Source organism: Hippocampus bargibanti, linkage group LG03 (genome assembly GCF_051943395.1).
Source record: "Hippocampus bargibanti isolate YZ-2025 linkage group LG03, ASM5194339v1, whole genome shotgun sequence".
Lineage (NCBI taxonomy): Eukaryota > Metazoa > Chordata > Actinopteri > Syngnathiformes > Syngnathidae > Hippocampus > Hippocampus bargibanti.
Window position 1 is genome coordinate 10701143 of NC_142736.1, and position 16638 is coordinate 10717780.

The 16638-nt window shown below is 41.3% G+C and overlaps 1 protein-coding gene across 1 annotated transcript; it reads left to right on the forward strand.

The window, feature by feature from the left end:
- The first annotated feature begins 258 nt into the window (after positions 1 to 258).
- Positions 259 to 12853, forward strand: ptpmt1 (protein tyrosine phosphatase mitochondrial 1). Its single transcript, XM_088991914.1, has 4 exons — positions 259 to 527; positions 1069 to 1149; positions 2887 to 3078; positions 12248 to 12853. The coding sequence occupies exons 1-4, from the start codon at positions 381 to 383 to the stop codon at positions 12380 to 12382; spliced, it is 555 nt and encodes a 184-aa protein (XP_088848040.1). The 5' UTR covers positions 259 to 380; the 3' UTR covers positions 12383 to 12853.
- Positions 12854 to 16638: the final 3785 nt, after the last annotated feature.

Sequence of the window (16638 nt, forward strand, 5' to 3'; positions counted from 1 at the left end):
ATGTTTCAAGGATCAGAATTTATTCTAACATAATTACCAATTTTGATTAGCACGTCTCGCTTTTATTGTATTATAACATTTAGCTAGCAGACATTTGTGGTACAATCATTTTTATTACATGCCAGTTTCAAACTCTAACAGATAGTCAAAAATGCTAAATTATTAAATAATAATATACGTAATCTGCCCAAAAAAAAGCGAAATAATTTGTTTTGGAGAGCACACCCGGAAGTCTCACTATAACCGGAACAACAAAGTGGAAGCAGGGCACTAAACAACGTGCATTCGCAAAGTGAGTCTCCGCAAGACTCCACCGCTATAAGCACACAACTCGTGACCTGCGGAAACTGTTGAAGAAAAACGCACTGAGCAATTTAATTATGTCTGGAGTTTTAGCAAGGCTGCTCTTCTACCCCACACTAGCCTATAATGTCGTCATGGAGAAGGTGTCGTCGCGACGATGGTTTGACCGTGTGGACGAAACTGTCGTACTCGGAGCGCTGCCGTTCAGATCCATGACCAAACAGGTTCGCCTTGTCTTTGACTCTAAATTAATCAATTCTCCATTTTTTCCCCACGAATTAGATAGAATGAGGATTATTTTGGAGCTCACTTGATAACTGAATTAATAAGATTTTTTTCAATGTATATATATATATATATATATATATATATATATATATATATATATATTAAATATTTTAAAGGCTTGAATTTACAGTAATCTACTGCACCACATTGAGTTTAGTACATAATTTTACCGTTTGGCTTTTTTAGATCTTCGCTTGTCAAATATCCCACTTTCAGCAAGATGATTCTTGAAGAATGCCTCTTGACTTAATATAAATAAACAAAATGCATTTAGATTACACTCTAACATTGTCTTCAATTGAGATTATTGAAAGTCCGTACTGTTTATATTGTATTTACCTGCATTTAAAGCTTGTTACTGTATACAGTAGTACACAGTGTTTTCTAATAAAGATTGGTGTTTACGTCTATGGTAGTTTTATATGCATTTATTTATTTTAAACTGCATTTTACTAATTGATCTTTCTTTTCTTTCAGTTGGTAGAAACTGAAAAAGTCCGAGGAGTTATCACAATGAATGAGAACTACGAGACCAAATACTTTTGTAACTCTGCTGAGGTGAGTTCATGGAAGGCTTTTATTTGTTAGTTGAAGAACCGGACCTTCAAAAGAACAGTGTTTGTCTTTCACATTGAGCGGTTGACACAGGGGCTGGCCTGCTTGAATACAAATTGCTGTGTTGGAATCGGGAATTGTACCAACAGATAATTATCAACATGAGAGGAGTTAAGTATATTTTGGGGTGTAGCTCATTGGTTCCCAGCCTTTTGGATAAAAATATATACTTGATTGCTTTAAATTGAAAGTTTTAAAATAATGGTTCTGACAACAAAGATGATTATAGAGTAATTCAACATTTTATTCCCGTGTATTTTTTCATTCATTTCAAACATACAAATTTAAAACAGATAAAAAGGAACCTTTAAGTGTGTGTAATGAATGCACCTTAAAATGTAAACACAACAGTTTTAGGTTATGATACCACATACGGCACTATCATAGTTTGATGGTCACATGAAACTGATCTATTTGTCAAAAAATAGCTTTGAGCTAATGACCGGCTGATACAAACGGGGGTGTTTAGCTGTTGCTACAGCAATGGCCAGTAGCACCCGATCAAATTTGCTCCTGTAGCCAACTGAAGGCCTGAACAGGAAATGACCAGTGAAAATCAATCAATGATTAAACAATCAAGAATATTTTTTATTATCAGCGAGCCAGTGTTTGTGACCCCAAAGGGGAACTAATAGTGTAGCTTCATTTCGCATATCGGGTGAAATCAGTGTCTGAAATAATGTCTGCCCGGACGCCCGGCGTGTGCAACTTGTATGTCGGGCGTACAACTTCCAGGACGTCTACGCCCGGGTGGCCGACAACTTCAAGAAAAAAAAGAAAGAAAGATTTTTTTTTAAATCAAACGTTTGCTTTATTTAATAATGCAAACGTTTGAACGAAGATTTCCAAATCTAAATAAATTATTCCAATTTTGAAATTTTCGTTCGGTTTGGAAATTTTGGAATTTCGGTTCATTCGTCAATTTGCATACGCGGCAGCCAATTAGAAGCCTGCTTCGTGCATCCGGACTTTTCCGAGTGTTATCAGGTCGTGCATTTGCATATCATTTTCCAAAGTAGATGCACAGAACCTCAGCCCCAAAAGAAAGATTCAAAAGTAGCTAACAAAATTTATGACGCTACAAAATGTAAACGTACATTATCCCGTGACTGTAAAGTGTCCTTGAGAGTTTTGAAAGGCGCTTAGAAATCAATGTATCATTATTAAAAGCATCGTGGAAAGAGTTCACGTTGCTTGTAGTATACGACGCAAGGGAGCATTTGTGGTAGGTACATCCTTAATAAATAAAATCCTTAATACAATGTTTTGTTTTGTTTTGTTTTGTTTTGTTTTTTGCGATTTGTCGTCTTATTGTGTTTCAGGTTGTGAAAAATGGGGCAGGCAACTTTATTATGCAACTTTTCAGAGTCGTCTGCCCTGGTGTCCAGTAATTTTTGTCATGAGTTTCAGACACTGGCTGAAAAATTTTAAGATGCTGACAGAATCTGTAGAACATATTAGCTTCACTTTCTAAAATCTGTGACAAAAGTATAGTGTGTGTGTGTGTGTGTGTGTGTGTGTGTGTGTGTGTGTGTGTGTGTGTGTGTGTGTGTGTGTGTGTGTGTGTGTGTGTGTGTGTGTGTGTGTGTGTGTGTCTGTGTGTGCGTGTTTGCGCGTATGTGTGTGTGTGTGTTTGCGCGTATGTGTGTGTGTGCGTGCGTGCGCACACTTGTTTGGTAGGAGTGGCAAGGTGCTGGGGTTGAGCAACTGAGACTCAGCACTGTGGACCTCACCGGCGTTCCCACTTTGGAGAATCTGCGCCGAGGTGTTGAGTTTGCTCTGCGTCACAGAGAGATGGGAAACAGCGTTTATGTCCACTGCAAGGCTGGACGTTCCCGCAGTGCCACGTTGGCTGCTGCATACCTCATACGGGTCAGTTCAAAATTTCTTTTGAATCTGAGAAAACATGAAAGCTATGCGTTTGCTGTCATCTTGCATTTTTTTCCGTTTTTTTTTTTTCTCACAAAATCAGATTTTTTCAGGGTAAAACACACCTTTAAAGGACAAGCCGAATTTGTAAAATGGCTTCAAATGACTTCTACTGAGCGTATTTTAAAAAGATTCCACTGCATATAGCTGTATTATACGTATTTTAAGACTCGTGCTGAATATTCCGGAAGTCTTGTTTTTGAGTTGGTGACGAGTCTGTACGTGACGTCATTGAAGGAACGCCCTTGACCGAAAAAAGGACACATTGTAGCAGTCCTTCCATCAGCTTGTTTGGTCTGAAAACCTCGTGCTGCCCCAGAAGAGACGTCCAAGCTCCATAGAAGGAATTTATCAGCCTGTGGAAACGCAATACACTGTCATGTCTACAAGAGGTCGCCATTTTCTGCCTCTTTTCTGTGATGCTACATTGTAGTCCAGATGCCTCAAAATGACACAGAATAAATTATTTAATCGATTGCAAACATGTATGCTTTTCTCTTCAGAACTATTTGAATCATATTCATAACTGGATGAGTAACAAGAAAGCATATTATCCGAATCTGAAGCCATTGTTTTGATTCTCGGCAAAAATTAAATTAGATTACATTAGCCTTTATAATAATAATAATAATAATACATTTTATTTCAAGCGCCTTTCAGAACACCCAAGGACACTTTACAATAAAAACAATAGAACACAGCACATAACAATAAAACCATAAGTAAAATGATAAATAATAAAATAGCAGAGAGAATTATACATTGAAAGCAATTTTAAACAAATGGGTTTTGAGATGAGCCTTGAAAATAGGGAGGGAGTCAATATTACGGATGTTGGGTGGGAGTGAATTCCAGAGTTTGGGAGCAGAGCGGCTGAAAGCTCTGCATCCCATCGTGGTGAGACGGGCAGAGGGCACATAGAGGTGAAGGGAGGATGAGGATCTGAGGGACCGAGAGGGAACAGAGATTTGAAGCAGGTCAGAAAGATAGGGAGGAGCAAGGTTATGGATGGCTTTGAAAGTAAACAGAAGTATTTTGAATTCGATACGATGTTTAACCGGTAGCCAGTGGAGTTGCTGGAGTACAGGGGTGATGTGGTGAAAGGAGGGGGTTTTGGTGATGATCCGGGCTGAAGAATTTTGGACGAGTTGGAGTTTATGGAGAAATTTCTGATTGACACCGAAGAGAAGTGCGTTGCAATAATCGATGCGGGAGGTGACAAGACTGTGGATAAGGATAGCAGCGGAGTGAGGGGTGAGCGAGGGACGGAGACGGTTAATATTACGGAGGTGGAAATAAGCAGACCGAGTAATGTTATTAATATGGGAGTGAAAGGAAAGTGAGCTATCGAGGATGACACCCAGACTCTTGACCTGAGGGGAGGGGGACACGGTAGAACTGTCAATGGTGAGGGAGAAACTGTTAGTTTTGTGGAGGGTGGATTTGGTACCGACAAGAAGAAGTTCAGTTTTTTCACTGTTGAGCTTGAGAAAGTTATGGGAAAGCCAGGATTTAATTTCTGAGAGGCAACAAGAGAGGGATGAAGGTGGAAGAGAAGCGTCGGGTTTGCTGGAGAGGTAGAGTTGGGTGTCATCCGCGAAGCAGTGAAAGTGAATGCCAAACTTACGGAAAATATTGCCAAGAGGAAGTAGGTAGATAATAAAGAGAATTGGCCCCAGGACAGACCCTTGAGGCACACCAGAGGACACCGGAGAGGACCGTGAGGTGAACGAGTTGATTTGGATGAATTGTGCGCGATCAGAGAGATAGGAGTGAAACCAGCGGAGTGGGATGTGGGTGATGCCTAGGGTGGAAAGTCTGTCGAGAAGGATAGGGTGGGAAATGGTGTCAAAAGCTGAGGTCAGGTCGAGAAGAATGAGGATGGAGAGTGAACCGGCATCGGCTGCCATAAAAAGATCATTCGTGATTTTTATGAGAGCCGATTCAGTACTGTGGCGGGGGCGGAAACCAGACTGGAATTGTTCGTAGAGGTTATTGTGAGTGAGGTGTGAGTGAAGCTGGGAAACAACTGTCTTTTCAAGAATTTTGGCGATGAATGGAAGGTGGGAAATTGGACGTAGGTTATTGAAATCGTTTGGGTCTGAGCCAGGTTTTTTCAAGATTGGAGTGACAGCTGCGGTTTTGAGTGGGATAGGAACAATTCCAGTTGATAATGAGGAGTGAATAATAGTAGAAATAAATGGGAGAAGAGAGGGTAGGCAGGACTTGATAAGGATAGTGGGGAGGGGGTCGAGTTGACAGGAGGAGTTCTTGGATTTAGTGATAATGTCTGAGATTATAGAGGGATGGGGGAGTGCAAAAGCGGAAAAAAGTTTGGAAGGAGTAGAAAGGCTGGGAGAAGGGGGGCGGACAGAGGACCCGAGGTGCTGATGGATTTTGTTGATCTTTTCGCTAAAAAACATCAGCAGAGTGTTGCATGTCTCAGAGGAATAAAAGTGTGAGGGGAGAGAAATAGGAGATTGTGTGATTTTGTGATAGAGGGAAAAGAGGGCCCGTGAGTTACCAGAATTTGAATCAATGAGTCCAGAGTAATAAAGCGATTTTGCGCGTGAGATAGAGTCCTTATAAAGGGTAAGGTGAGTTGCATACATGTCCTTGTGGATAGTGAGCCCGGACTTTCTGTAAAGTCTTTCAAGTTGGCGAGTCTTTGTCTTGATGGAGCGGAGATGGGGGGTGAACCAGGGTGCAGGTCGGGTAAATTGAACAGACCGGGACTTTACAGGAGCAAGGGCGTTGAGGGTGTTCGTGAGGTCCGCGTTGTACCGGGAGACAAGTTCATCAGGAGAAGAGTTGTGGTCCAGAGTCAGGGTGGCAATCATCTCAGCAAGGGTGGCAACGTTGATGTCCTTGATGTTGCGATATGTGATGACACGGGGTGGTTTGGGGAGAGAGAGAGTGATGGAAACATTGAATGAAACCAGGAAATGGTCTGTTATAGGGATTTCATCAGCTGTGCAATTCTCAGGGGTAAGGCCAGACATGCAGATGAGGTCCAGGGTGTGGCCTTTTATGTGGGTGGGAAAATCCGAGAATTGGTGCAGACCAAGGCTGTCGAGTGAGGAGGTGAAGTCTTTAGTGAGGGGAAGAGTGGAATTGTCCATGTGGATGTTGAAGTCTCCGAGAATAATTACATTCGGTGACAGGGTGGAGAGGTGTGTGAGGACCTCAGAGAATTCTTTTAGAAAGTCACAATGTGGTTTTGGTGCACGGTATACAGTGGCTATGATGGTGGGTGAGGGTCCAGAAATTTTACACGCAAGACATTCAAAAGATTGGGTTTCCTGGATAGAAACTTGAAGGATTCTCCAGTTCTTGCGGTAAAGTATCGCAAGTCCACCTCCGCGGCCTGAGAGGCGGGGCTTAGCAATGTAAACAAAGCCTGGTGGAGTTGCGCCATTGAGCTCGGAGAAGTCTCCCGCCGTTTGCCAAGTCTCAGTTATACAAAAAAAGTCAAGCTTACGGTCAATTAGAATGTCTTGGATAAGACACCCCTTTCCCGTAAGCGAGCGGACGTTGAGGAGGCCGAAGTTGACGCTGGTGGCGTCCCCACGACGAGGCGCATTAGCCGACCTAGCCAGGCCGGCTAACATACGGCGGTCGATCGTGCGGCTACTCCCTCTGCGCGGCTGGCGGACGGATGACCACAGAGAGGTGATATCCTTGGAGCCATCGAGGTGAAAGCCTCGACGTGATCCGCGGTGGATATACCTCCGTGAAGGGCGACGAGCGATTTCCGGAAACCGGAGAATCGCCGGTGGCACGCTCGTCCATCGGGAGCGGAACTTCAGCAGCTCCGCCGCCGAGTACTGTAGCCGCCCAACAGGTCGATGGAGAAGCGCCATGATATTCACCAGCAACACCCAGAGGGAGGCAGCGGCCAGGTAGCCCTCGACAGCGGGAACAGGTGGGTGGAGATGATAACGCGGCTTCGTCAGTGATCCGGATAAGCGACCGGAATCATGAGATGGATCGATAGCCAACGTTCGTTTGGTGACTGTCTGGTAATTCCAGAGGTTCGTGAACCATAAAAAAGCTAAAAAGAGGTTTAAAAGGCTAAAAGAAGGTAAAAAACAGGTAAAGAAACATTACGCGGGAAAGCAGCGGCAGCCAAAGCGCGCCAGCGTCCGCTCGTCCCGGAAGTGAATAGCCAATTATTAGTCTCACATTACAGAAATTTACATTTCAGAGCAGCAAAGTGATGAAAGGAAGAGGGAAGGAAAATGAGTTAAAAAAAAACAAAATACAGGAGCTGCTGTAAAGGCAGCCATTCTCGCAACGCCACGTTGAAGTCTAAAGAACAAAAAAAAAAAAACAGTAACAAATATGACAACACAAAGATTCAATTCTCAGCACTTTCTACACCTTCTTTGAAGTTGAAGCAGTTCTAGATGAAAAGAGAAGATAAAAGAGGAGAATTTTGTTCAGCTATTCAAAAGGCAGGGTTCCCCAGGGTCCTGGAAAACCTAGAAAATCATTGCTTGTCTAGTCATTAAAAACACATGGAAAATGAAAAAAGTTTTGGCACCTAAATTTTCAGGGACCAGACTAGCCTCCCGTCAACAACTATTGTCGTTAAGCCCCCCGCCGGCCAACCATGTAAGGATGGTACTCAAACAGTGACCATTCTAAATTCTAATGACAAAAAAGTATGTTTTGGTTCCTGAAAATCGCAGGAGATTTCTCTAACTTTGAGCGCCTTTGAGTGACTGCTGTACTGTCTTTTTTATTTTAGAACACGGATTTCAAAGTCAATGGCGGGGGGCCAAATCTCGGCCCGCAAAAGCAAATCAAACTTGTGAAATTCAATGATGCTTGCTAAAGTCTCAACCCAAATTCCAAATTGTCCCATGTTAACCACAATAACGGTCATTATTTTTTACTTCAAATTTAAAAAGTAGTTATTCCTTAATTTGTTGTGCACTCTAGATGTAATATGTAGAGGAGATGAAACATTCTAATGCACAGGTGTCAAAGTCAAGGCCCGGGCGCCTAATCTGGCCCGAGACATCATTTTACTCGGCCCACGAAAGTGAATCAAACTTGTGAAATTTCATGATGCTTGCTAAAGTCCAAACCAACATTCTTAATTGTTGTATGTAAACCACAATAACAGTCATTATTTTGGACTTCATAACGGCCCCCCGAGAGGAAACCGTAACTACAATGTGGCCCACGGCAAAAAAATAACTGACATCAGAAAAACGTTTGATAGCATCTAAAATACCCAAAACACGCAGTATGATATTTTTATTCAAATGCAAAACACCAATAAAAATGACTTAAAGTGTCCAAAATCTGCTAAAAATTGAGCTGCGAATTGGGCATTTTCAGAAAGTCTCGCCCCCAGTTCGTGACGCCACGCCAAGACGTCTTGCATTGCTGGAGAATAAAAACAATGGCTTCAGATTCGGATAATATGCTTTCTTGTTACACATCCAGTTATGAATATGATTCAAATAGTTCTGAAGAGGAAAGCATACATGTTCGCAATCGATTAAATAATTTATTTCGTGGCATTTTGAGGCACCCAAAAATGGCGACCAGCTCCCTTGAGGCACACCAGAGGACACCGGAGAGGACCGTGAGGTGAACGAGTTGATTTGGATGAATTGTGCGCGATCAGAGAGATAGGAGTGAAACCAGCGGAGTGGGATGTGGGTGATGCCTAGGGTGGAAAGTCTGTCGAGAAGGATAGGGTGGGAAATGGTGTCAAAAGCTGAGGTCAGGTCGAGAAGAATGAGGATGGAGAGTGAACCGGCATCGGCTGCCATAAAAAGATCATTCGTGATTTTTATGAGAGCCGATTCAGTACTGTGGCGGGGGCGGAAACCAGACTGGAATTGTTCGTAGAGGTTATTGTGAGTGAGGTGTGAGTGAAGCTGGGAAACAACTGTCTTTTCAAGAATTTTGGCGATGAATGGAAGGTGGGAAATTGGACGTAGGTTATTGAAATCGTTTGGGTCTGAGCCAGGTTTTTTCAAGATTGGAGTGACAGCTGCGGTTTTGAGTGGGATAGGAACAATTCCAGTTGATAATGAGGAGTGAATAATAGTAGAAATAAATGGGAGAAGAGAGGGTAGGCAGGACTTGATAAGGATAGTGGGGAGGGGGTCGAGTTGACAGGAGGAGTTCTTGGATTTAGTGATAATGTCTGAGATTATAGAGGGATGGGGGAGTGCAAAAGCGGAAAAAAGTTTGGAAGGAGTAGAAAGGCTGGGAGAAGGGGGGCGGACAGAGGACCCGAGGTGCTGATGGATTTTGTTGATCTTTTCGCTAAAAAACATCAGCAGAGTGTTGCATGTCTCAGAGGAATAAAAGTGTGAGGGGAGAGAAATAGGAGATTGTGTGATTTTGTGATAGAGGGAAAAGAGGGCCCGTGAGTTACCAGAATTTGAATCAATGAGTCCAGAGTAATAAAGCGATTTTGCGCGTGAGATAGAGTCCTTATAAAGGGTAAGGTGAGTTGCATACATGTCCTTGTGGATAGTGAGCCCGGACTTTCTGTAAAGTCTTTCAAGTTGGCGAGTCTTTGTCTTGATGGAGCGGAGATGGGGGGTGAACCAGGGTGCAGGTCGGGTAAATTGAACAGACCGGGACTTTACAGGAGCAAGGGCGTTGAGGGTGTTCGTGAGGTCCGCGTTGTACCGGGAGACAAGTTCATCAGGAGAAGAGTTGTGGTCCAGAGTCAGGGTGGCAATCATCTCAGCAAGGGTGGCAACGTTGATGTCCTTGATGTTGCGATATGTGATGACACGGGGTGGTTTGGGGAGAGAGAGAGTGATGGAAACATTGAATGAAACCAGGAAATGGTCTGTTATAGGGATTTCATCAGCTGTGCAATTCTCAGGGGTAAGGCCAGACATGCAGATGAGGTCCAGGGTGTGGCCTTTTATGTGGGTGGAAAATCCGAGAATTGGTGCAGACCAAGGCTGTCGAGTGAGGAGGTGAAGTCTTTAGTGAGGGGAAGAGTGGAATTGTCCATGTGGATGTTGAAGTCTCCGAGAATAATTACATTCGGTGACAGGGTGGAGAGGTGTGTGAGGACCTCAGAGAATTCTTTTAGAAAGTCACAATGTGGTTTTGGTGCACGGTATACAGTGGCTATGATGGTGGGTGAGGGTCCAGAAATTTTACACGCAAGACATTCAAAAGATTGGGTTTCCTGGATAGAAACTTGAAGGATTCTCCAGTTCTTGCGGTTATTAGTCTCACATTACAGAAATTTACATTTCAGAGCAGCAAAGTGATGAAAGGAAGAGGGAAGGAAAATGAGTTAAAAAAAACAAAATACAGGAGCTGCTGTAAAGGCAGCCATTCTCGCAACGCCACGTTGAAGTCTAAAGAACAAAAAAAAATAACAAATATGACAACACAAAGATTCAATTCTCAGCACTTTCTACACCTTCTTTGAAGTTGAAGCAGTTCTAGATGAAAAGAGAAGATAAAAGAGGAGAATTTTGTTCAGCTATTCAAAAGGCAGGGTTCCCCAGGGTCCTGGAAAACCTAGAAAATCATTGCTTGTCTAGTCATTAAAAACACATGGAAAATGAAAAAAGTGTTGGCACCTAAATTTTCAGGGACCAGACTGCCTCCCGTCAACAACTACTGTCGTTAAGCCCCCCGCCGGCCAACCATGTAAGGATGGTACTCAAACAGTGACCATTCTAAATTCTAATGACAAAAAAGTATGTTTTGGTTCCTGAAAATCGCAGGAGATTTCTCTAACTTTGAGCGCCTTTGAGTGACTGCTGTACTGTCTTTTTTATTTTAGAACACGGATTTCAAAGTCAATGGCGGGGGGCCAAATCTCGGCCCGCAAAAGCAAATCAAACTTGTGAAATTCAATGATGCTTGCTAAAGTCTCAACCCAAATTCCAAATTGTCCCATGTTAACCACAATAACGGTCATTATTTTTTACTTCAAATTTAAAAAGTAGTTATTCCTTAATTTGTTGTGCACTCTAGATGTAATATGTAGAGGAGATGAAACATTCTAATGCACAGGTGTCAAAGTCAAGGCCCGGGCGCCTAATCTGGCCCGAGACATCATTTTACTCGGCCCACGAAAGTGAATCAAACTTGTGAAATTTCATGATGCTTGCTAAAGTCCAAACCAACATTCTTAATTGTTGTATGTAAACCACAATAACAGTCATTATTTTGGACTTCATAACGGCCCCCCGAGAGGAAACCGTAACTACAATGTGGCCCGCGGCAAAAAAATAACTGACATCAGAAAAACGTTTTATAGCATCTAAAATACCCAAAACACGCAGTATGATATTTTTATTCAAATGCAAAACACCAATAAAAATGACTTAAAGTGTCCAAAATCTGCAAAAAATTGAGCTGCGAATTGGGCATTTTCAGAAAGTCCCGCCCCCATTTCGTGACATTACGCCAAGACATCTTGCATTGCTTGGCAATCAAAACAATGGCTTCAGATTGGGAGAATATGCTTTCTTGTTACACATCCAGTTATGAATATGATTCAAATAGTTCTGAAGAGGAAAGCATACATGTTCGCAATCGATTAAATAATTTATTCCGTGGCATTTTGAGGCACCCAAAAATGGCGACCAGCTCCCGTGAGGAATGAATCAGCCCGTTTCCACAGGCTGATAGATTCCTTTCATGGAGCTTGGAATCCCTCTGCTGGCGGCTTTTGGATGTAACATCAAGGTTTTCAGATAAACAGTACAACAAAAGGCATTGACGTGATGAAGGACTGCTACAATGTGTCTTACGGTCAAGGGAGGTCCTTTAGTGACGTCACGTACGGACTCGTCACCAACTCAAAAACAAGACTTCCTGAATATTCAGCACGAGTCTTAAAATGTAAAATATAGCTATATGCGATGGAATCTTTGTAAAATACACTCAGTAGAAGTCAGTTGAAGCCATTTTACAAATTATGGACACAACTTGTCCGGAGACGTCGGTTGTCCTTTAACTACAATGTGGCCCGCGGCAAAAAAATACGTTTGTTGTAGAATGTGAAATGTGTCATCTTTTCTTGAAACCGAATTGTTTGTTCATATGAGTGTTAAGTAGCACATTGATTTCTGATGTTGCACTTGTTTGCCCACAGCTACACTGTTGGACCCCTGAAGAAGCATGTCAGAAACTGGCATCGGTCAGACCACACATCCTGGTGCGTACAGCCCAGCTTGAAATGTTGAGGAAATACCATCTGCAAGTGTGCGCACAGTCCCAAGGCGAGTGAAGCACAGCTTCAAGTGCCTCCTGCTGGATGGGTGGACCCAGGAAAAATTGAAATTGGTCATTGCTATTGTTTATGTACACGGCAAGGCAAAGTAGCAGAGCTCGTTGGATTTTATTTTATTTTTTTAATTAACGTTTTCAAAGTTTTACTGGATTTGTTACATGTTTAGTTGTGAATTCAATTTTACACACCAAAATAATGTTTAAAGTTTATCATCTTGTATGGTTTTCCATTTGCAGTCTGATTTATTGTACATGTATTTTGTACGGAACCCAAGAGTAGTTTAGCAAATGGGATGTGAATGCATAAACATTTAAAATATGTCGTGAATTCTAATTGTTTTTGGTTTGATGCTTTACATGCAACAGTTTTACAAACAAAATTAAAATAAGTTAGTTTTTTTTGCATTTCTGATTATTGAATTGACTTTGAAATACTGCTGTTGTTTCTTGAATAAAATATTTAAATGATGCCTGATTGTGTTCATTTTAAAAACAGTACTTCTGATCAGATACACGAATATGGTTCATCATGTTATTTTTAGAGCATTGTCACACAATCCTAACTTGTAGATGAATATGCCACATTGGACAGTAAATTGCTTTGTTTTTTTTTTCAACTACATCCTTTGAGCTGTTTTACAATTTTCCCAGAGCTCAATGATGAACGAAAAACAATAGAATAAAAAAAAAATACAAAATATAGTTAAAAAATGACTATTATTTTGAAAATTGGAACCGCAAGGAACCGTTTATAAAACTAGTGAAAATGTCTTTTTTTTTAAATGTAGTTATATTTACATGTGATCTCAGGATTCATTTTGAGGGGAAGGTATTTGAGTATTTCTGTGAGTCTTGACAGAAGAAGGAAGATCAAACAGTCGTTTGAAGTTTGTAGTTTACTTTTTTTTAAATACAGTAAAGCAGAGCCATTTTCATTTTCAGACGCTAGCTCGTGTGTAGCAGACGAGATTGAAGTGTTTGTGTTAAAAGGTAAAAATGGGAATCAGAAGATTTATTTTTTTATATTGCATACATAATACGTACAGTAAGATGTAAGCGTTGCAGTTTTCCTGTTGTGTTATGTACATGCCCACTGTACTGTATATGAATGCAAGCGTTTTTTGCAACAATGTTTCTTGTTTTGTCTGCTGAAGCGTGATGATTTTGAAAATTACCATACATTCCATACTGTGTATTAAAGGACAACCGATGTCACTTTTTATTCAAATGCAAAACACCAATAAAAATGACTTCACGCCAAGACGTCTTGCGTTGCTTGCGAATCCAAACAATGGCTTCAGATTCGGATAATATGCTTTCTTGTTACACATCCAGTTATGAATATGATTCAAATACACTGTAGTTCTGAAGAGGAAAGCATACATGTTTGCAATCGATTAAAATATTATATGTGCCATTTTGAGGCAACATTGGGGGAACATCTCTCACCCCCCCAAAAAAAAGGCACAAAATGGCGAGCTCATGGCCAGCTCCGTTTCTTATATGGCGCTTGAATGCCCTCTTTTGGCGGCTTTTGTTAATGCAGTTCGGCGCAGGACAGATATATCGACAGTACGGTTATATCGACATTTTGTCTAACTCCCGAGAATATCGATATAACGAGAATTTACTGTATCTTGCACCAGACAAATACTCGCTAAATTAAAATAAAACTAAAAGCATTAAAAGAATAAAACCTAACAAGCCTGGTGTACAAAGTGAATAATAATATAATAATACATTTTATTTTCTGTATGACTGTAAAGAACACTTTACAGTCACAGACAAGTTATAGTTGTTTGAAGTTCATCCTGTCTACTTGATATCTAATTTAAAACAGATTCTTATTTTACAGACAGTGTATTGTCGGTGTTCCGGAAGTAGACGCCAACAATACACTGTCTGTAAAATAAGAATCTGATATTAAATAGGTGGGTTTTGAATAAATAGTAATAAGGAAATAAAAACTAACTAGATCCCCAACAAATGTAACCCTGCTTGCTAAACATGTCTGTTCTCTATTGCTAAAATCCAAAAACCTCTTACCTGTAGGAAATGAAATATCTTCTTGTTGTGGGCAGCATGGCGGGCCAGTGGTACAGTGGTTAGCACGCCGACTTCACAGTGCACAGGTCAGTTTCAATTCCAGCTACACATTCCCTGCAAATTGGCTGGGATTCTGTTCAGGGTGACCCCTGCATTTGCCGAGGACGTCTGGGATAGGGTCCAGACCCCCCCACGCCCGCGACCCTATTGAGGATAACATGGTTCAGAAAATGAATGGAAAAAAACATTATGTTGATGATCATTTAAAAAGAGTAACATGCAAGGTTGCAAGTCATAAACAAGACCCATGACTACATTTAACTACATCCCCATAAAACCTGGAAAAATATTGTGATATCTGTTCATTGTAGTTTTGTGTGTTTTTGAATGTGCGAGGAAGCTGGAGTACCCAGAAAAAATCCAGGCCGGCACAAGGAGAACATGCAAATTCCACTCCGGAAAGCCAGAGCAAGAATCGAACGCTGCACCTCTGCATTGTGAAGCCGTCTTACAATGTGTAACCTGTGATAATTTAAAAATTAAAGTCACCGGTGAAATATGAGTTCTGCTTTGTGTTGGATATGCCTTGAATTCCGGTCACCAACGGGATGCCCATTATGACGCGGGATAGGCAGATGCTAAGCACATCGTAGACCCTAATATCGGGTAATATATTCTAACGAATTATTAAAATTCTGAATTACGAGAGAAAAAGACGAGAGATAATCGAAATTAATATAAACAATCATGAGCAAAAAGGAGCACGGAAAAATAAAATAGTTCTTTTTGCGCTGTGTCAATTGGTTTGAACACTGGTGGACCGTCAGGACCTGCAAGGCCTTCTCTGCTGGCCTAAAAATATCTACATCACAGACTGATGTATAATTATATTTTGTCCATGAATTCTTATTAAATAATACAAAATTGTCTTTCAGCTTCCTTTCATTACTTTTCCCCTGTTGCGCTGCTTCCAAATGTGTGTTTTCATATTTTAAGCGATTTAACCAATCACATTTCAGCCACCATTTGTTACACAGGTTAAAAATCCACCTGGACGCCTTCACAATCAGTTCTGTGGGCCCTGGAGCATTAAATGCGGTGTTGATGGCTCTCCTGCTTTAACCCAGGGGTGTCCAAAGTCGGTCCTCGAGGGCCGCCGTCCTGCCTGTTTTCCAGCTCTCCCAGAAGCAACACACCTGATTCAAATCATCAGGACCATCTTGATGCTGCTTCAGAGCTGGCTGATGAGCTGATCATTTGAATCAGGTGTGTTGCTCCTGGGAGAGCTGGAAAACAGGCAGGACAGCGGCCCTCGCGGACCGACTTTGGACACCCCTGCTTTAACCAATCAGATTTAGCGTTGGCAATCCAAAAGGGGTACCAACGCCCTCTTGCAGGAACTGGTAAACGTCCGAGTTTTTGCAAAGTATGATTGGCTAGTGAATAGCCATTTATATATGAAAATCAAACTGCTCTTATCACTCGCTGTTAGTGAGAAGAGCAGACTGGCCAGAGGTAGGACACTGTATCAGTAGCGAGCTGCATAAGCAAATATATTGGTTTGTTGATTTAATAGCTGTGTTGTTAATCCACAATGGCGCAAGGAGGAGAAGAAATTGATTTAGTTGGAGATTTACTGTTAAAACCATTTTTAAGACGGACTTTTCAAGAATAGATGGACATACAGTAAAGTCTCGTTATATCGATATCGGATATATCGATAGTCCCGGTTATATCGATACTATTTCTATGCACGCACGGAGAAAATTACATGCAAACAGGGTCGGATATATCGATAGTCCCGGTTATATCGATATTTTTTCGGACTCTCTTGAATATCGATATAACGAGACTTTACTGTAATTAAGATTAAGGTCAGACAGTTATTTAGTGGCTAATGATACCCTCTAGTGGACTTGTAGTAAATCACATGCAGCTGTGGATTGATTCAGACTTAGCACGACTGAAGGCCTAGGGTTGACATGCATGGCTCACGACTGGCTTTGAATATATTCGCTCACCACTGGCTTTGAAATATATTCAAGTTCCTAGTTGGTTTCTGTTTATAAATATTTTAAAAACATATTTAAATGTATTTTATCAATATTACAACAAGTAATAATACTTGTTGATGTAACCGCCAAGAACACCGTGTCAAAAATGATCAAAATTGTCCAGAATACCAAAAGTTTCTTAATGTAAATTAAT

What these genes read in the sequence shown, in the direction of transcription:
- ptpmt1 (XM_088991914.1), top strand. Translation starts at nt 381, where the DNA reads ATGTCTGGAGTTTTAGCAAGGCTGCTCTTCTACCCCACACTAGCCTAT. An exon ending in TCAGATCCATGACCAAACAG is followed by an intron (nt 528 to 1,068) that starts GTTCGCCTTGTC and finishes CTTTTCTTTCAG; the next exon opens with TTGGTAGAAACTGAAAAAGT. An exon ending in CTGCTGCATACCTCATACGG is followed by an intron (nt 3,079 to 12,247) that starts GTCAGTTCAAAA and finishes GTTTGCCCACAG; the next exon opens with CTACACTGTTGGACCCCTGA.